Source organism: Phoca vitulina, unplaced genomic scaffold (assembly GCF_004348235.1).
Source record: "Phoca vitulina isolate PV1807 unplaced genomic scaffold, GSC_HSeal_1.0 scaffold89, whole genome shotgun sequence".
Lineage (NCBI taxonomy): Eukaryota > Metazoa > Chordata > Mammalia > Carnivora > Phocidae > Phoca > Phoca vitulina.
The window spans coordinates 813,567-833,601 of NW_022589792.1; the positions used below are offsets into that span (position 1 = coordinate 813,567).

The window sequence follows — 20,035 nt, forward strand, 5'->3', positions numbered from 1 at the left end:
TACATTTGGATTGATAGAACAGTGTGAAAAAATCAGCAAAAGCAACAAATCAGCAGAAGAGGTAACCAGGGGAAACACCATCCCCTCAAGAGTAATCATCGGTATTTTAGAGTTTCTGGATTCTTCACTGTGTGGGGGATACTTCCTCAAATTTCACATGGCTTTTCCTCTCATCCTTCAGGTCTCTCTGCTCAAATATTACCTCTTCAGTGAGATCTCTCCTGACCACCTGCTTTCAAATATCCACCACTCCATCACTCTGTATCTTGTTTGATTTTCCTAAAATCACACTACATAGCTATATGTTTGTCTATTCTCTATCTCCCTCAGGAGTAAGGTCCTGTAAGGAGTAAGAAAGACCACATCTTTCTTCTACCCTAGCATTTGGAACAGTGTGTGGCACTGAGTAAACCATCAAGAGAATGAAACAAGTGAATGAAAAATAAGTGCATCAATCAATTCAAGCCCAACATTCTTCATAGAGTTAGGACCCAGTAATGTTTATTGAATGCATGAGGAACCCAGGACAAGCATTCAGATGGCCTTATGGGACCTGGTGGCAGAGGTAGTAGGGTAAGCCCTGGCTTTTGGGGAGACAATCCACCCCAACCTGAAACCTGTAACTACGCAAGCCCACCTGACCCAACTCAACTCACACCAGCCCTCCATCACTCCTAACTCAACTCCATTCGGCAATGTCCATCAACTGATGAATGGATAAACAAAATGTGATATATCCAGACAATGGAATATGATTCAACAATAAACAGGAATGAAGTACTGATACACGCTGCAACATGAACCTTGATCCATTATGCTAAATGAGAGCAGACAGATCCAAAGGACCACATATTATTTGATTCTATTTATATGAAATGTCCAGAATAGGCAAATCCATAGAGACAGAAAGATTAGTGGTTGCCTACCACTGAGAGGTTTGGGGAAATGGAAAGTGACAGCTAATGGATATGGGTTTTCGTTTTGAGGTGATGAAATGTTCTAAAATTGATTGTGGTGATGTTGCACAAGTCTGTGAACATACTGAAAACCATTTAATTGTATACTTTAAATGGGTGAATTATATGGTAAGTGAATTACATCTCAATAAATCTATTTAAAAGAAAACCTCAACCCACCATCTAACCCCCAACTCAAGCTACCTCAAACCCAACTCTCATCTTAACTGGTGCCATCTTGACTTACCAAACTGCCAATCCCCACTCCCCATTCACAGCAACCCCTACTTACCTCTACTCCGTTCATCCTACTTCCCAAATCAACCCTCATTCATGTCAATCCAACAACTAATTCCAAACCCTGACCTCAATCCACTGATTGCCCAACCTCCAACTCAGTGGATCCCATCATTAATCCACAACCTTAAACTCATTCAACTCACTCAAACCAACCTCTAGACTCATCTTCAATCCATTTTCAACGTAACTCACCCAATATCCAGCTCACCTCAAGGCTCCACTTCTAACTCAATTCTCTCTACCCCCAACTCATCTTCTGAACTGCCACCCACAAGTTTCACCTCTAGTCATTTTATCTCAAACCCAAACCACATCCCATGTCACCTCTTGATCCATTCCCTCACCCTCAGCTCAGCCAGTGACTCCAGGACTAATCAAGGTCAACACGGAGACCTAGCTATTCTCTCTCCCTCTTCTTCTCCCTCCCTCCCTCCCCTCCTCTTTCTTTTTCAAAGTTTGAGGTCTTCCTAATAGGTTCACAATTTTTTCCAGCTTTATTGACATAGAATTGACATATGATATTGTGTAAGTCTAAGACATACAACCTGTTGATTTGATACACTTGTATATTGCAAAATGATTATTACTATAGCATTAGCTAACACCTGCATCACATCACATAATTACCATTTCTTTTTTTATGGCAAAAACATTTAAGATCTCTCTTAGAGATCTGGCGATTTTCAACTTTTCTTCTAGGGGCCTGAATTGGTAAACAGACCCAACGTCTTCAGTGAGTACCATTAGAACTGGATGCCCCCACCTCCCAAAGCCACCTCTACCAAAAGACACAATTAAGATGGGTGGGGGCAGATACCTCAGGTGAGACAAGAGCCTGACCTTAAGAAAGATATAGCCAGCACTAGATGAAAGACACAGGAACACAGTTCACTGGTTTATTCTCAGACTTGAGATGCCAAATATGCCCTATGGCCCTGGAGGAGTGGGGATCATGCTAGAATCTCTCTCATCATATCCCAGCCTTCCCTAAGGAGGAAGCAGATTAAATATACAACAGAGGGGATTTTCCCTTTTAATCCAGACCCAGGTATAAATAGGGCAGCACCATTAGGATCCTGATTCACCCCCACCATCTTGGCCCCCATCCCACCTGGCATGGCAAGGTGCGTTTGGGGAGATATGGGTGGGGGGCAGTATTCAGAGCTGGGCTGAGGCAGCAGAAGGAACACACAGCTCAGTCCAGGGAAGTCCCACTTCCCTCTGTAGTCTGACTTCAGTTCCTTCACTGTGAACCCACCTGAAAATAGGAATGAGTGAAGGGGTCCCAGCCTGGGATCAGGAGACATCCAGTGCTTAACTATTGGAAAGGGTAGCACCACAGGGTGTTGAGAGCACTGCCCAGGGAGTGGGGGGGCAGGTGTGGGGGGGGCATTCATCAGCTCTGAGTTAGAAGTTCATTGCATGGGGCATCAGGGGTGGGGAGTTGAGGGTTGGGTGGGCATAGAGGGGAGAAAGAGCCAGACTACAGTTATGTCAGCTTCGGTGCAGTGAGGAGGAAGCCGGGCTCTTGGGCCAGGGGTGTGCAGCCCCCCAGCCCCCCGGAATGGAGAAAGAATATTGCTTGACCGTGAGGAGCAGACTCTCCCCTGGCTCCACAGGCACAGGATACGATAAATATGATGGCTTCAAAGCCTCAGCACCAAAAGTGCCCCATCGGGGGCTCCCTCATTGTCCCTCCCACCCCGAGACTCTCAGCTGCTAAAGCAGACGGGGCCCAGTTCAAACCCAAACTTCTGGTTCGTCTGGCCGAAGTCAGCAGCTGCCACGTCCCACAGAGGCAGGAAGCCCACCCGGGAAGAGCTCAGCTCCAAGAGGGTCTTCGTCTGTCCCTTCCGGAGCTGACCACGGGAAGACAGAATGGTGAGTTAGTAGGAGGGCAGCCAAGGCCCCTCCCCACCCTGGCCAGCCCCTGCCCCTCCCCTTACCCGGCAGCCATCATAGGGGACAGTGATGGTGGCTGCTGCCGTCTGGTTGAAAGACAGCTCCTCCCCGTTGGCTCCCAGGAAGCGGAGGGAGCGGCTGTGGTCGCCTGCAGCTTCGTCCAGCCAGGCGGCAGAGTTCTGGCAGGAATAGGTGAAGCTCTGGTGGGCCGTGGCGCTCAGCAACTTTAGGAAGGTCATCTGGACCACACTCACCGGGGACCCATCAGCGTCCACGTAGGAGAACTGGGGGTGGGACAAAGCAGGAGGTGAGGGTGCCCCAGTCACCCCTACTCTTTCTGAGGAACCTACCTCCCAGGCTCTCCATCCTGCCACCTCTGCCTCGTCCCCTTCTTTGGGTGGCCCCACCAGCCATCCAGCCCCCATGGTTCCCTTGAGAGGCCCTAGGCACACGTGGCCACTGAGCACTTGAAATGCACCCAATGAGGTGGAAACTGCTTCAAATGTTAATTGTTTGATTTAAAATTATTTAATTATTTTGTTTTACTTTATTTAATTCATAACTAATAATTGAGCCTCAGTCCAGTTATCAGAAAACTTAGGTGTGGGACAACTTGAGTATATGTGAATCTACCTTTTCAACTGCAGATTTTATGAAATCTAAGTATGGATCAAGAACTTCCAATGAAATTTAGTACCCAAATTACAACATGCTATAAATGTAAAATATGCATCAGACTCTGCAGAACTCGGAGGGAAGAAATCTAAAATGTCTCAGTAACCTTTATATTGATATGACACTCTTTTAGATGCACTGGGTCAAATAAAATATATTATTAACATATCATGGGCTTGAGATAACTGGCTGGGTAATACATCCCTTCTGGTTTCCTTTTCTTCTCTGTATCATTTCCACGTTCCCCAACTGATATTTTCTGGAATCACCTCCCAGATAAAGTACTTGCAACCGAGTCTTTGTCAAAGGGTCTGTTTTGGGGGAACCCAAACCAAGATACCCCCACATTATATTATAACTTTGTTTCTTTGGTTATTGTCTGCCTGTTTCCTTGGTTATGTTCCTGGTGGAGTATCAGCTTCATGAAGTCAGGAGCTGGGTTTTATTTGCTGCTACCTTTCCGGTGCTTAGCATATGCATGTGTGTTACATAAACAAATCCCAAACTGAACCCAAGTTCCCCCCACCCAACAAGGCTGTTCCTCTTCTCATTTACTATCTCAGAATCCCCCCAGGCACCAGCCCACCAACACTCTCCTCCCCACCCTCCATCTCAGCAATGACTAGGTCCTATTGACTTCCCTCCTAGATGTTCCCAGCCATGCCCTCCTCCCCACCCCCATAGCACCAGCTCCAGCCTAGACTACCTCTTCACTCTCTTGGGCCAACATACCAGTCTCCTCCACCCCATCCTCACCAGTCCCAGAGGCACTTTTCTAACAGAGAGATTAGATTTGGGTCCTTCCCTCACTTAAACACATTCCATGGCTCCCTGCTGCTCACAGGTCTTTCTGGGGGAGGTAGGCCTAGCCCTCACCTACCTCCCCCACCTCCTTTCTTACCACACTCCCCTTCACACTTTCTAGAGCAGAGCAAGTGGCTTTCTCTTGAAATTCAGCAGACCCTCTTTTAACTCTGGGCCTTCGTGTATGCTGTTCCCTCTGTCTGCAACACTTTTCCTTGTCCTCCCTAACTTGCTGACCCAGCTCATTGTCCAGGCCTCAGCTGATCTGTGACTGCTACCAGGAAACCTCTGGTACTTTCAGCACACCTCTGGATTTCCACCATACCCGGCGCCTCCTCCATCACACATCTGATGCTGCCCACCCCCAATCTGCCACCTCCACCAAGCCTGCAATCACCATGAAGGCAGGACTGAGTCTTCCCTGCTCCTGTCACCCCTCAGAGCCCTTCCTCCAGCTCCCCCTGCACCAGTTCCCACCAGTTTTCATACTATCCCCCACCTCGGCCTCCGGCAACTCACCTTCTTCCCTCGACGGAATGTGCTATACCAGTTTCCCGGCTTTTCCCTGGACCAGGAGGCCATTTTTACCTGGGGATGGGAGGGGGTAGTCAGCGTAGAAGATGCCCTGGGTGCCAGCGAGGTCTTCCCTGCGTTTACCTCCCCACCCTGAAAGCTGCAGCCTGTATGACCAGGACTCTTGGGCTGTTGTCTGGCCACGGACATGAGCTTGGCTGGTGTGCCGGGCAGCCCAAGGGACTGGGGGTCCCTGCCCTCTGAGGCAGCCCTCAACCAATGACTGATAAGAGTTGGGGGATAAACGCCCGGCTCCCTCTCCTGCAGGTGTCCTGGAAGTCCCCCAGTAGAACTGAGCCTTTAGTGCCCAATGGTGACATTTTAATCTGCATTGGTCACCTCCCCCAGCCCCTCTCACTTCCCTCCTCTGCTCTCCCGGTGCCTCCTGAGATCTCCTCCTAAATCAATGACCTGCCCTCAAATCCTTGTCTCAGGCTCTGTGTCTGGGGAACCCAACCCTGGATCATTCATTCCTCAGTCCCGTCCCCAGCACCTCTGGGCAGGACAAAGGTGAGCTGGTGAGAGCAGCTCAGCCTTCAGGTACCAGCAACCGTTTAGACGTCAAGTCCTACACGACTTGGGAGTCTGAGCTCGTCTAAATTCCCATGGGGGGTGGGGGGGGGGGTTCAGAGCCCTACTAAACCAGGGCTCTGAACGGTCAAAAAATAACAAAAAGCAATAAGAAGGCCATCAGCATGCATTTCTGCAGGCTCTGGGCTGGCTACAGGTCCTACGGCCGTAGAGAGCACAGCACCACAAGTCCGTGTTTTATCAGCGCTCCTGACATGTGCATCAGCACCTCAACTGTACAACCATCCTGAGGCAGATACTGTCTTGATCCCCATTTTACAGATGAAAAAAACTGAGGTGCCATCTCTATCCCAACCCAGGGTTCTAGAGCTGGCGCTGCTCGCCCGGGGCCCTACGCTGCTGAGCCTGGTGCTTGAGGTGGGAGGCTGAGGCTCAGGGCTCCCTGATAGAGAACCCCAGTGTTCCTGGGGAACCACGTGGTCTCACCTCCCAACCCACAGCCTGAAGGGCAATGAGTCGGTGGGCCTATGAGATAGCAGGTCAAGAGGTGGTGGTTAAGGGCTGGGCCTCTGGAGCCAGCCTGCCTTGGGGTGATCCCATCACTTCTCTGGGCCGTAGCTTCTCTCTCTGGGGATGATGGCACCTGTACCCCACACCAGGTGGCTGGACTCAGTGCTAATGCAGCCAAGTGCTTAGAACAGCCTGGCACACATACACCCTATTGAAAGGTTTGCCACCATTTCTACTTTCTTTACTAGATTTTTTTGGTCTATCTTTCCTCATAGAAGGTAAGCTCCATAAAAGCAGAGCTTTGTTTTGTTTTGTTTTTTGATTCTCTGCTGTAGTCCCAGCCCTTCACAGGACTTGGCATACAGCAGGTGCTCAATAAATGTTGGTTGAAGTAGGGACCCGAAAGGCTACGTGCACCCCGATGTTTATAGCAGCAATGTCCACAATAGCCAAACTGTGGAAAGAGCCAAGATGTCCATCAACAGATGAATGGATAAAGAAGAGGTGGTATATATATACAATGGAATATTATGCAGCCATCAAAAGGAATAAGATCTTGCCATTTGCAACGACGTGGATGGAACTGGAGGGTATTATGCTGAGCGAAATAAGTCAAACAGAGAAAGACACGTATCATATGACCTCACTGATATGAGGAATTCTTAATCTCAGGAAACAAACTGAGGGTTGCTGGAGTGGGGGGTGGGGTGGGAGGGATGGGGTGACTGGGTGTTGGACACTGGGGAGGGTATGGGCTCTGGTAAGCACTGTGAACTGTGCAAGACTGTTGAATCTCAGATCTGTACCTCTGAAACAAATAATGCAATATATGTTAAGAAAGAAAAAAAGAAGAAGAAGAATGTAGCAGGAGGGGAAGAATGAAGGGGGGAAATCGGAGGGGGAGAAGAACCATGAGAGACAATGGACTCTGAAAAACAAACTGAGGGTTCTAGAGGGGAGGGGGTTGGGAGGATGGGTTAGCCTGGTGATGGGTATTGAGGAGGGCACGTTCTGCATGGAGCACTGGGTGTTATGCACAAACAATGAATCATGGAACACTATATCTAAAACTAATGATGTAATGTATGGGGATTAACATAACACTAAAAAATTTAAATATTAAAAAATAAATAAATAAATAAATGTTGGTTGAAGGAAGGGTAAGGTCCCAGACAAAGCCTGGTATGTGCGTTGGGTAGGGAGGGGAGGCGGGATATAGCCTTTGGTGATGGGGGGTTGGGGATGGCTTCCGGAGCCCTGGGGGGTTGGGGATGGCTTCCGGAGCCCCTTCTCTCCCCCACCTCCTCCAGGCACTCACCATCTCAAACTTCTTGTCAGGATAGAGGCAAGTCTCCCCTCCTGCCGTGAAGTTGCAGAAAACCCTGAGCGAGTCCCTCGCGCAGCCCTGGTTGGGGTCAATCCAGTATTCCCCTGCCGCAGAGCCAGGTGGGTGAGTGAGCGGGGGCGGGACCCCACGGGCTTCCTGCCCACCCGGCCAGGGAGGGACCTCACCGTCAGGCAGGTGCGGGTGGTTGCGGTGCAGCTCACTGCACACGAGGCCCGGGCGCTCAGCCGTGCCCGGAGGGCGCCGCATCTGCTCCAGCTCAAAGCCCAGCGAAGTGAGTGAGGCCAGCACCTCCTCCAGGCCACCCTCCGGGGCCTCTAGCGCCCCTGGGCCTGGGAGAGAGCGCCGGCGCCGGTGCAGCCCATGCAGCTCAGCTGGGGAACCCTGAGCAGGGGTGGGGATGGAGGGGAGGAGAGCAGAGACGCAGGAGGAGAGACAGGAAGAGAGACAAGCCAAGATGAGAGAGATGGGAGATAGAAAGACACAGGGGGTGGGGAGCGATAAGAAAGGGGAGAGAGAGATACACAAAGGGGCGGGGGAGATGGAGAAGCAGACAGAGACGAGACAGACACACAGGAGGGAGAGACAGAAAGACCCAGAGATGGAGAAAAGCCAAAGTAATAACACAATGAAAGGGAGATCCACAGGTGAGGCAAGGAAAGCAGAGAGAGAGGGAGTGCGCGCAGAAGAGAAACAGACAAAACAAGGGAACAAGTATTTGGAAGAGACAGCAAAAGGCCAGGAGAGATGAAGAGATGGAGAGAGAGATGGTGGGGGAGACAGAGCCAAGCAAGATGAGACCCAGTCAAAGAGCCCCCATGGGTGTCCCCCTAAACCCCCAACACAGCCCAGACCCTCCCGCAGCTTTCAAGTTACCTCCCTCCCCACCTGCACACCCTGAACACCTGCTGTGTGCCCCACCCAGTTCTGGGCACTGGGGAACCCCCTGGGACACTCCAACATACTCCCTGGGGAACTTACCGGGGGGCCGGGGGGCCCCGGGGGGCCAGTATCGCCACGGGGACCAAAGGATCCCTGTAGGGAGAAGTCACTTGGGAGTGAACTCTGTCTATGGAGACCCCTTCCTGCCAACACACATACACACTCACACACACGCACACGCACACACACAGCCCTGGGCGAAGGACATGCACAGTTTAGCACCAAGGATAAAACGCACATTTTCTTTCCATAGTTTAACATCTCTGAAATCAACATCTTAACATCTTCGGCAAATCATAGTCTCCTTGTCAAAACTGCTCTCGTTCATAGTAGTTTCTAAAATAATGGCGCATCTTACAATTGATGGCATCTCAGATTTGATAAAATACAATGGTAGGTGTTGAATAAATATCCGCTGAACGCATGATTGATTGAAAAAATGAACAATGCAAAGGCACTGAGGTGTGGTGAAGTTGAAGGGGGCGGGAAGCCGGGATGTGGGAGCCCAAGGGACAGCATATACTCACTGGGGACCCCTTGGAGCCTTTCTGTCCCAGAGGACCCTGTGGGGTAGAGACAGGGAGGGCTGGAGTCCCAGCTGGCCCACCACGGTAACCCCACCCCACAAACCCCTCTTACTCACCATCACGCCTGGGGGCCCAGGGTGGCCCAGAGAGCCGATGGGACCGGGGGGACCCTAAAGAAAGGACATCAAGGTCATCATTGGTGGGGTTCACCCCTATGATCCAGGCACATCCCCCAGACAAGCCTCTAGTCCCCTCAAAAGAACAAGCCACAGACACGGCGTCCAACTTGCATATCCCCAGATAGAGCCCCTCATTTTCCCCAGACACAACCCCTATCATTCTAGACCCAGTTCCCAAACATGCAGTCTCCAAATAAGCCCCAGTTCTGCCTCCCCACCCACCCCTTCCTCTGAACACATTCTTCCCACTTGGGATAGAACTCACAGGTTCTCCCTGGGGGCCAGGGGGGCCCTGCACGCCTGGCAATCCCTGATCCCCTTTCTCACCAGCTTCCCCAGGGGGGCCGATGAGGCCAATTAATCCAATGTGGCCCTGGAAGACAAGAGAGGTACATATGGGGAAAGAAATATGGTGGGGGGGGATGCCGGTGGATTTTTCTTCTAGAGCCTTGGGGTAATGAGTGTGGGAGCAGAGGAGACCCCAACCTGCCAGCCCTCTGGCCCGGGAGGGAGGTAAAGGTGGAGGAGATGGAGGGAGAATAATGGAAGGACATATCCTTACCTTTTCCCCCTTGAGGCCAGCATCCCCCTTCAATCCTGGAAGGCCAGAGGGCCCCTGGAACAAGGGTGAGGCTCAGTTAGTGAGTCTCAAACATGAAATCTCAAGGTTCATGTGGTGATTAGGGGATAGTCAAATAGGAAATTACCCAGATTTCAAGTGGAAACTACCAGGAATGGGGTCATGAGGATGGTCAGGAGAGAGGAGGAATGACAAGGGATAATGAAGGGGTTGGAGCATAGCCAATATGAATGGTCAGTGGTCAGGATCAGTGTGGGGGGCCAGGGTAGACTAGCAAGATAGATGGTCAGTTTGGCCTATCAAGATGGAGTGTCACTGTGGTCAGTATGAACCACCAAGATGGAGGCTCAGTGTAGATGATCAGTGTAGACCACAAAGATGGAGGGTCAGTGTGGTTGGTCAGGGTAGACCATCAAGATGGAGAGTCAGTGTGGTTGGTCAGGGTAGACCATCAAGTTGGAGAGTCAGTGTGGTTGGTCAGGGTAGACCATCAAGATGGAGAGTCAGTGTGGTTGGTCAGTATAGACCATCAAGATAAGTGGTCAGAATAGATGGTTAGTATAGATGGTCAGGGTAGACTGTCGGATGGATAGTCAGTGAGGGGCCAGCCTGCACCACCAGACCCACAGTCACTAGACGGTCTCTGGACACCCAGTGTGGTTCTCAGTGCCAGGACATAAGGGACAAAGTAGTCTCTTACCAGGGGTCCAGGAGGGCCCATCTGCCCAGGAGGTCCCAGGAGGCCTGGTTCACCCTAGGATGAAGCAGAACATGGCAATGCTGCCCTCAGCCAGAACTCAGTGTGGATGCCCCCACCCCCCGGCCAGGGTCAGCCGCTCCAGATTGGGGTGAAAAAGTATAGGATAGGAGCACACAGAGAGGGCCTGATCCCACCCCACCCCATCCCTGTTCTCGCCCCACTCACCACAGGGCCGGGGATCCCTCGAAGACCCTCAGGCCCCACACGTCCGGGGGGCCCTCGAGCCCCCACTGGGCCTGTCATCCCTGGGGGTCCATGAGGACCTGGCTCCCCCTGATAGACCAGGGCAAGGGAAGAGCAGAAAGAGTCAGAGGGAAACTTTCTCCTGACCTCCAAGTCAACAACCATCAGGGAGGAGGAGGGTATTGGGACACCCATTCTGATGGTCCAACTATTGGTCGAGTGTCAGCACAGGGACACTTCCCTGGGTGGGGGGTACTCACCTTGGCCCCTTTCTCCCCTTCTCTGCCTTCTCGACCCATGCGGCCTGAAGGACCCTGAGGAGGGAAAGAGTATGTGGGGGGGAGCTTTGGGGATAAAGGGGGCCTGTTGAGGTGATAGGGGTCTGTGGGGATTAGGGGGACCTGTGGGAGTGAGGGGGGCCTATGGAGGTGAATGGGGGCCTGTGGAGATGGGTGGGGCAAGGATGGAGCCAGGACAGCCAGGAGGCAGGTCTCACTCACCCTCTTGCCAGGAGGCCCAGGGGGGCCAGGTTCCCCAGAAGCCCCAGGTGGACCCTACAGATATATAACAGCAGCAGGATAGTATTAGCTCACATTGGTCAAGCATGACTATATTTCAAGATGCCTCTGATCCAGACAGCCTTCCCCAGACATCATGCCAACACCAGCCATCTCCCACCTCCTCCTTGAAGCCGCTCACATTCATGGTGAAGCCTCAGAGAGGCGAAGCAAGTGCATCTACAGGGGTCCTGGGCACCTCATCCACCTACTCCTCTGACTCCCCCGGTTCACCCCAGTTCACCCACTCACCCACCCAACCCCCCTCTACCAGCACCACATCCTCTGCTCCCCCACTCACCGGTCCCCCGACATCACCAGGGTCTCCCTTCTCTCCTGGGGAGCCATCGATACCCTGTGGGGGGGGGCAGGGATCATGGAGGCACTTAAGAATTTGGGGGGGAAAACGGGGGGCAACGTGAAGGTTATTTGTTCCACTGACCTTGCCCAAGTCTGTGGAGGGTGGGGAGATGGGAAAAGAATTAGGAATATGTGGGGGCTTGTAAGGGGGCACCTCACACCCACCGAAACTCCAGGGTCTCCGGGGGGTCCTAGATCTCCTGGGAGCCCAGTGGGGCCCTGGAAGACAAAACGAGGAATAATCACCTCTCTGAATTATCGGGCATTCATTCATTTATTTGACAGATGAACTGCCCCCAAGCACAGCTTGGACTGCTGAGGATATGCTAGTGAACAAAACACAAAATCCCCACCCTGGGAGAGTGAACATTCTAGAGTCTAATGTGTACAGGTCTGAGCTAAGCCCGTGACATGCATCACTTCACTTTGTCCTCCAGGCGACTCCCAGCTCGGGACTCACAGACAGGCCTGACCCTCAGAAAAGGGGTCAGATCCAACTTGAGGTTCCATAGACCCTGAAGCTCCTCACTGCCCTCCCACCCCACCCCAAGCCCCACCACGATGGCGGGAGGGCCTCAACCTCCACCCTAAGGCCAAATCCCACATCAGCCCCAACTCCAGGCATCAATCTCAACGGTTCCAACACTTTCAGAATCTTTCCGTGTGGGAGCAAGTTGCACCCCATACAGTGACGTATAACCATCCATTCGTTCAGTATTCAGCCACGTTCTGGGTTGCTCAGGGAATCAGCACATTGGAGGAAGAACCCCTCGATAGAAGTTAGGGAGCAGGTTCAAGTGGACATAAGTGCCCCTCCCCGATCTCTGCCTCCACCTCTCCCAGGACTCACCACATTCCCTTTGGCTCCATCCTCTCCAGGGGGGCCTTTCTTGCCTGGGGGTCCAGCAGCCCCAGATGGGCCTGAGTCCCCCTTTTCACCAATTTCTCCCTTGGGCCCCTTTGCAGAAACAGAGGTCAGAGGTCAGAATAGCCTGGACTCTTCAAAGGGTTAGCATCCCTGGACTCAGGAATCTGGGTGGTCTGGGACTTTCCTGGGGCCAGGGGTCAGAGGAGCCAGACCCTCTGTCAAAGGGTCAGAGGTCAAAGGTTATCTAGGATTTATCAGAGTCAGGGGCCAGGATGGTCCAATTGCTCAGAGATCATGACCAAGGCTGGTCTAGCCCACATGCCACACTGGAGTGAGTTAGGAAAGGGGATCCCTCTGGGAAGTTCATCCCCCACTCCGGGTTCATGGCTTGGATCTGAGCCCTCACCTGCACCCCCAGCCCCACACCCTCCTGTAGGTGTACAACCTGAAGAACTCTATGTAGCAGCCCTATCTGAGACCTTCCAGGACTCTGTCGTCAAGATAACTGGGGATACCCATAGGTCCTGAGTCAGTGGCTGACTCAGGCCTGCCCAGAGGTCAGGGTGCCCCAAGATGCCCAGGGGTCAGGGGTTCCCTGAGATGGGTGCAGGAGTATAGGACACAGTCACTCACAGGGATGCCTGGGGTTCCTGGGGGTCCTGGGTCTCCAGCCTCCCCTGGCTCACCCTGCAGGAGGCAAAGTCAGGGTAGGGAGAGGTCTGATAACAAAGGACAGGGAGGAGCTCCCCAGAACAGCCACCCCCAAGCAGGACTGGCTGTGTCTCCCCCACCCTAGGCAGCCCCCTGCCCCCTTTCTCTCACCTTCTCGCCCACAGCGCCCGGCTGACCAACTCCCCCAGGCAGCCCTGGAGGGCCCTGGAGAGACAGCAAGGGGTAGAAGTGGGACTGTGGGATCCCAACAGCCCATTTTCGGGAAATGGAGGACCCCACCTCTCAGGCATCCTGCCCCACCCCCCACCGAGTCCTCACCTCTGATCCACTGGGGCCATGGGGACCCCTAGGCCCTGGTGCTCCATGGGGACCCTGTGGGACAGTCAGCATAGCATCCAGTGACCTCATGACTCCCCAAAGGCACCACTAACCACAAACACCATCCTTAATGTTGGTGACCGGCATCACCTTAAAATGACAACGTGCCCTGTGACACCGCCCCCCCAAAACTGATGTAATGGCCACCACCACTCTGCTATCCTCTTCCCCCTCCCACCTTCCCCAGGTTGTCCATACCATGGACCCTACGTCTCCGACCTCCCCTTTCTCTCCAGGAGGACCTGGCAGCCCCTGTGGAAAGAAGAAGAAAGATTGGAGTACAGAGTGCAGGGAAAGAGGCCACACCCCCAAACTCGGACACCCACCTGCAGGCCAGGAGGGCCAATCATCCCCACAAAGCCTCTCACTCCGTCATCTCCTTTCTGCCCAAAGAGGCCTGGTGGTCCCCGGCGTCCCTGAGCCCCATCTGCTCCCTGGGAGAAGGACAGAAGCAGGGCACAGGTAGGGTCTGGGTCAAGGGTTGGAGATAGGCTCAGGGTCAAAGTCAGGACTGAGGTTAACAATTACAGTCAGGGTTGGGATTAAGTTTGGAAAGGGTCAGGGTTGGACTTGGCGTTGAGGGGTGCAGGCTAAGGGTCAAAGTTTGGGAATTAAGTAAAGGGTTGAGTCAAAATTTTCATATGGGTATTGGGTGGTGAGATGGGCATTGGGTGGTGAGTTGAGGTCAAGGTCATGATGGGGCTGAGATGGAATTTAGGGTTGAGTTTAAGGTTGGGGCCAAGGTCAGATTCAAAGTTTGAGTTCAGGTTTGGGGTCAGCATTGGAGGGTGGGTCAGAGTTGGGGTTAAGAGTAGGATGGGGTCAAGGTTCAGATTTGAAGGTAAAGTTTGAGTTGGGATTGAGGTTAAGGTCATGGGTTGGGTTAAGACTGGGACTGTGAGGGCCTTCAGGATTCAGGTTGAGATTGGGATTGAGTCAGATTCTGGGGGGAGTTCCTGTTGGATGTCAGCATGGAGGGGTAGATCAGGATTGGGGTTGAGTTTGGGTCTGGGTCATGGTGGAGAACCCTGTCCCTTCCTATCTGGGATCCAGGGGATGGTCACAAAGCCAGGAGCACTCACCGGGGAGCCTGGGTGTCCCACAGGACCCCGTACTCCTACTGGTCCAGGTGGGCCCTGGTGGAGGGAACACAGCCAAAAAAACACCTCAAGTTCAAGATTAGGAGGGCACTCAAGATGACAATCACTGCCTCCCACTCCACCCACCAGGAAGCAACAGCTGCTTCCTGTACAGCCCTGTGTTCCTAGCCATCAACTGACAGGATCAGACACAGACATCATCCTGAGCTTGGCCCAACAGGACTTTCCCCCAGAAGTCCCTCCAGGGACTGAGCTGGCTCACAGACGCTGTGCACTCTGGCTGAAGTCCTGGGGGAAGCTGGGGATGCGATGCCTCAGAGCCATGCAGAGTCACAGACAGAGAGAATGATGCCGCCAAGGAAAGGGAGAGGAGGGGGTCACACCCCAGCACCCTTCCCATTCTCTCGGGCCCCAGCTACCCACCCCATCCTTCACATCCCTCTGTCTTCCCCCAGGACCACTTCCCTCCCTGGGGCCCCACACTCACCGCATCCCCTTTGTCGCCTTTGTTCCCCTTGCTACCAGGGGGGCCCACTTCCCCCTGCAGAGGAAACGGGATGAGGGAGGACCAACTTGGACTCTCCGTACCCTGAGACCCCGAGGCCCGCCCTCTCCATGAACGCTCACCTTGTCCCCATCCTCGCCAGACGGCCCAACAGATCCAGGGGGTCCAGGAAGCCCCAGGGGCCCTGGGATCCCATCTTTGCCTATGGGTCCAGGGGGGCCACGTTCACCCTGATGGGGGAGTGGAAGTGGGGATGTCAGGGGCCAGGGAAGAGGGAAGGTCCTGGTATGTGGGGTCCTGAGGATGCTTGAGGAATGTAGTGGGCAGGCACTCACCGGGGACCCCTTCTCGCCTGCAGGGCCAACAGGGCCTGGGCCTCCGCTTTGGCCGGGAAGCCCAATGCCTCCTGCCGGGCCCAGTGGCCCCCGCTCCCCAGGGGAGCCCTGAAAACAGGGGTAAAGGGTCAGGAAAAATAGCAAAGTAGTTCTCACTGATAGAGGCCTTTCAAGCCACCAGGCACGGAGTTAAGGAGCTACTGGTGTCTTATCGACTCTGTTCCCTTCCCCACAGCGGCCAGAGGGACACCTGAGTCAGGGCACACATGTCCCCCTGCTCACAGCCCTCCACAGCTTCCAGCTTACTCAGGAAATGGGAAATCGTCCTTACACAGGCCCTGCACAACCTGCCCCATTACCTCCTGCCCTCTCTGCCTCCCACTCACCCCCTCACTCTCTTCCTTCCAGCCACACAGTCCTCACCATTTCCTCCAACATGCCGCGCACACTCCAGCCCCAGGGCCTTTGCGCATGCTATTCCCGCTGCCTGGAACACTCTTCCCTTATATATCCGCATGGCTCCTTCTTCACCTCCCTCAGGTCTTAGCTCAAATGTCACCTTCTCAGGAGGCCTTCCTTGACCAGCTCATTTCAACGCCTCTCTCCCTACTCCCCCTTCTCTGTGCTATTCATCACCACTGATTCCTTATCTCCTCAACTAGAATACAAGCTCCAGGAGAAAGGAGATTTTTATATGTTGATGTCTGGCATGCAGTAAGTGTGGGACGGATCATCTCACGGATGGGGCCATGTTACAGGTGCGAAAACTGAGGTCATGCGTGTGACCCAGGCCTGTTTGACACCCAAAATAGTGGACTTAATCATGGCAATGCCCAGCTTCCCAGATGCCCCAAGGCCCTTCCACCCTGCCCCCCACCCAGCAGATGGGTTTACACTTACGTTGGCTCCAACAGGGCCCAGGGGGCCTTTGTCACCCTTTAAACCAATAGGTCCCTGAGGGAGGAGATGATTCAGTCAAGAGACGCCCAAGGGTGTGCTCAGGTCCTGCCTTCTGGAGGCTCACAGTTCCCCCCTCCTTCCTAGGCACTGAAGGTCAGGGGTCTATCTCCTCCAGGTCCCTCCTTTACTTTCACGGTTGTCCCCAGAATGCCACCACCATGTCCCTCCCCAGAGCCCCCCTCGCCTCCGCTTCACAGCCCAGCCAGGTACATTTGTGGGGGGGAGGGGGCTCCAAAGGATACTCACTGGGTCCCCAGGGGCTCCTTGGGGGCCGGGGAAGCCCCTGGGTCCAGGTGGTCCTTCCTTCCCAAGGGGTCCCGGTGGTCCCAGGTCCCCCTGTAGGAGGGCAGAGGAGGAAGGTCAGGCTCCAGAGAAGGGGTGTTTCCTCCTAGTCTGTGAATCTGGGCCCCCTCCCCCATGGGGTTGATTCTGAGGCCTGGGGTGGCATGGGGCCATTGAGGAAACTTTGAGATTTCCTAGGGGGCAGGGTCTCACCTTGACACCCTCTCTGCCTTCCAGGCCCGGAAGACCTTGTTCACCGGGAGGTCCAGGAGGGCCTGGGGGGCCCCTCTCACCCAGAGGTCCAGCTTCTCCTGTCTTTCCCTGAAGAGGAAGGAAGCTTATCTTGAATGGAGGTGGTCCAGCATTGGGGGGGGGCTGTCTGAGATGCGCTTCCCCCCACATATCTCCCAACTGGTGCAAAACTGGGAAGACCTGTGGGGTCCATTCTGACCTGAGGACCCACGACACCAGCTGGTCCAGGTGGGCCTGTCTGACCTTGGAAGCCCTGGGGGAAAAATTAAAAGGGGTGTCACACAGGAGGAAGAACTAGAGAGCCTAATGAGGCCAGGGGTCAGAAGTCCAGAGGCCACTCACCAATTCTCCTCTCTGACCAGGGTGCCCAGGACGTCCATCTTTCCCCTGGGGGCCCTGGGGGACAAGGTAGGAGAGAGATGAGGCATGACTAAGGAGTCTCCCCACTCCCTGGCTCCCTCCAGGCCACCCCCAATTAGGGTGCACTCACTTACAGGGGGACCCTTTGGCCCAGAAAATCCAGGAGGGCCTTGCAGACCTGGGAGGCCCTGAAATGGAACCAAAAACCATGGCCTCATCCCTCTGGCCTGGCCCCCTGAGCCCCACATAAGGACAAGCCTACTGACACTTTCTGCCCACTGGGTATGGGGCCAGATGCGCGACATGCAGTCAGTCATGTCCTGTGTCACTGCAGCCCTTTGCGGTGGGGACTGTGGTATTCCCAGCTCATAGAGGGGGAAAACAAGGCCCAGAGAGGTCGAGTGACTTGCCCAGGGTCACACAGCAGTCAAGTGGCAGAGCTGAGACTTTAGAGGCTGGGTTCCTTCCACCGCATCATAATGCCTCCCTCCCTCCTGGGTTTGTCTCCCATCTGGACGTGACACATGCTCACCTTTTCTCCAGGGATGCCAGCGGCCCCATCCTGGCCCACATCACCCTAGGACACAATGGATAAGATTCAGGCTGCAGGACAAACCCAACTGGGAGGGCTTCCTAGAGGGCCTTGAGGAGCCTGGGCCAGGGGGCCTGCATGGGGGCCTGATCACCCGCCCAGCGCATACCTTGGGGCCTGGTTGCCCGGTGGCACCAGGCTGCCCCCTCTCTCCGCGGGAGCCCTGAGTAGAAAAGAAGCAAAGATTAGAAGCAAGAGGTGGGGGAAGCCTAGGAGATGAGCCCGAGTCCTCTGGGCCCCCTCCCTCTGTGACTCCTCCTTGCCCTACCAGGGACACCGACGTAACCCAAACCCACTGCCCTGCCCACGTACGACCTCCCCACTGCCTCTCCTCCTGCAGCCCCTCCTTCCAGCCCTGCCCCCGCCCGGGCCCGGCAGAATGGGGGAGCCATCTTCTTACTGGTGGTCCCCGCTCTCCTTCCAGGCCTGGCTGCCCCGCCTTCCCCTGGAAAATAAATCAGGTGAGGGGGAAGCAGAAGAAAGTTATGATGCAAAGACCTGACGCACACAGATGCATCCAGGCACAGACCCAGAAAGAGGTCTGCTGCACGTTTATTCACAAGCCTTTCTCTCTCTCTCTCTCTCTCTCTCTCTCTCTCACTGTGCAAAGATCACAGACACCCAGTTACACCTGTGATTGCACCTACAGGGTCCAAACACAAGCCCAGAAGGACACCCACTTCTCCCAGACTGCATGCCGTAGCAGCACACGTTGGGTGACCCACAGCCTCGGGTCGACACCCGAGCTCCTCGTGCAATCTGTCCCTTGCACACGTGCACACTCAACATAAACACGTGCATGCATGGATTCACAGGAGGACGCGGTCCTTATAAGCAGAGCAGTACACACAGACTCACGTGTGTGCACTCCATGCCCACTGACACAGCAACAGTGCACACACAGCATGCATGTGTACACACTCCGTGTACACAGACATGCACGTGTGCATATCCATACCCTTTCACACACACACTTACGTCCACAGTCACATACGTGCACGCAGGCCTGGGTCCTTGCTTACCACAGGCCCACACGTTGCAGCACCCAGGCCCCATCCGACCCACGCTGAGAGGCCCGTGCACACTGGCACATGTTCAGGAATGCCCGGTGGGGTCACCTACATGGGCCCTGTGCTGCGTCTGGGGATATGTGTGCAGACAAGTGCTTCCGGGCTTGGATACAGCCACCCAGGGGCCTCCCCACTGTCCTGCAGAGCCACACATGTTCCCCCAGACAAGCCCAACCCTGTCCCCGGACCCCGGGATCACGACTCACCCGCTTCCCTTTTTCTCCTAATGACCCCAGGGGCCCGGGAAAGCCAGTAGACCCCTGAGTTGAGAGAATCAGAGAGAGAAGACTGGGGTGAGGAGTAGGTGGGGAGCAAAGTTGACCCCTCACCCTTCAGCCACTCCATCCTTTCCAGAAGCTTCTTTGGTCCCTCCAGCCCCATCCTCCTCCAAGGTAGCCCTCTGCCCTCCTCTTCCCCCACCCTTGCTCACTCCACCCCAGCCACACTGGCCCCTCCATGTTACTCAGGCACACTGGTTCACTCCTGCCTCAGGGCCTTTGCACTGGCTGCTTCCTTTGCCTAAACTTCTCTTCTCTCAGGCCCCCACAGAGGCAGCTATCCCTCATCCTTTGGATCTCACTTAGATGTCAACTCCTTAGAGAAATCTTCTGCCACCATCCTGACCACCACATCCTCCAAGTCACCCTCCCTCTATCACATTGTCCTATTTTGTTTTCCCAATATATTTATACTGAAATGACCTTGTTCCTTTGCTTACTTATTCATTGTATGTTTTCTCTGCTAGGACATGTTACTCTGGTCTTAGTCTCCTCAACCTGGTACAAAGTCGGAGCTTACTTGATATTTGTTAACTGACTGACTCCAGTCCATGCCGTCCTGCCCATCTCGGAGGTATCCTCCCTCCAACCAGGGGAGGACATCACAGGCTCTTCTAGCCCCTCCCACCCCTCACCACGTTTTGAATCCCAGACCTACCACTAGACTAGCTGTGTGGCCCTGGTCAAATGGCTTACCCT

The 20,035-nt window shown here is 54.1% G+C and overlaps 1 protein-coding gene across 1 annotated transcript in view; it reads right to left on the bottom strand.

Annotated features, from left to right (window-relative positions):
- Positions 1 to 2,138: 2,138 nt before the first annotated feature.
- The window catches only part of COL5A3 (collagen type V alpha 3 chain), a 36,970-nt gene continuing 19,073 nt past the window's right edge, over positions 2,139 to 20,035 (bottom strand). Inside the window, exons 32-67 of the mRNA XM_032396041.1 lie at positions 19,265 to 19,318; positions 18,389 to 18,433; positions 18,098 to 18,151; positions 17,929 to 17,973; positions 17,531 to 17,584; positions 17,379 to 17,432; positions 17,236 to 17,289; positions 16,998 to 17,105; positions 16,749 to 16,838; positions 16,443 to 16,496; positions 15,543 to 15,650; positions 15,330 to 15,437; positions 15,190 to 15,243; positions 14,685 to 14,738; positions 13,929 to 14,036; positions 13,801 to 13,854; positions 13,543 to 13,596; positions 13,375 to 13,428; positions 13,186 to 13,239; positions 12,535 to 12,642; positions 11,850 to 11,903; positions 11,626 to 11,679; positions 11,268 to 11,321; positions 11,028 to 11,081; positions 10,750 to 10,857; positions 10,525 to 10,578; positions 9,807 to 9,860; positions 9,510 to 9,617; positions 9,182 to 9,235; positions 9,066 to 9,101; positions 8,578 to 8,631; positions 7,764 to 7,980; positions 7,570 to 7,682; positions 5,157 to 5,225; positions 3,203 to 3,442; positions 2,139 to 3,115 (exon numbers count right to left, since the gene is read on the bottom strand). Of these exons, the coding sequence (XP_032251932.1) occupies positions 2,969 to 3,115; positions 3,203 to 3,442; positions 5,157 to 5,225; positions 7,570 to 7,682; positions 7,764 to 7,980; positions 8,578 to 8,631; positions 9,066 to 9,101; positions 9,182 to 9,235; positions 9,510 to 9,617; positions 9,807 to 9,860; positions 10,525 to 10,578; positions 10,750 to 10,857; positions 11,028 to 11,081; positions 11,268 to 11,321; positions 11,626 to 11,679; positions 11,850 to 11,903; positions 12,535 to 12,642; positions 13,186 to 13,239; positions 13,375 to 13,428; positions 13,543 to 13,596; positions 13,801 to 13,854; positions 13,929 to 14,036; positions 14,685 to 14,738; positions 15,190 to 15,243; positions 15,330 to 15,437; positions 15,543 to 15,650; positions 16,443 to 16,496; positions 16,749 to 16,838; positions 16,998 to 17,105; positions 17,236 to 17,289; positions 17,379 to 17,432; positions 17,531 to 17,584; positions 17,929 to 17,973; positions 18,098 to 18,151; positions 18,389 to 18,433; positions 19,265 to 19,318 (2,838 nt within the window). The 3' untranslated portion in view covers positions 2,139 to 2,968. The remainder of the gene's footprint in view (positions 3,116 to 3,202; positions 3,443 to 5,156; positions 5,226 to 7,569; positions 7,683 to 7,763; positions 7,981 to 8,577; positions 8,632 to 9,065; positions 9,102 to 9,181; positions 9,236 to 9,509; positions 9,618 to 9,806; positions 9,861 to 10,524; positions 10,579 to 10,749; positions 10,858 to 11,027; positions 11,082 to 11,267; positions 11,322 to 11,625; positions 11,680 to 11,849; positions 11,904 to 12,534; positions 12,643 to 13,185; positions 13,240 to 13,374; positions 13,429 to 13,542; positions 13,597 to 13,800; positions 13,855 to 13,928; positions 14,037 to 14,684; positions 14,739 to 15,189; positions 15,244 to 15,329; positions 15,438 to 15,542; positions 15,651 to 16,442; positions 16,497 to 16,748; positions 16,839 to 16,997; positions 17,106 to 17,235; positions 17,290 to 17,378; positions 17,433 to 17,530; positions 17,585 to 17,928; positions 17,974 to 18,097; positions 18,152 to 18,388; positions 18,434 to 19,264; positions 19,319 to 20,035) is intronic.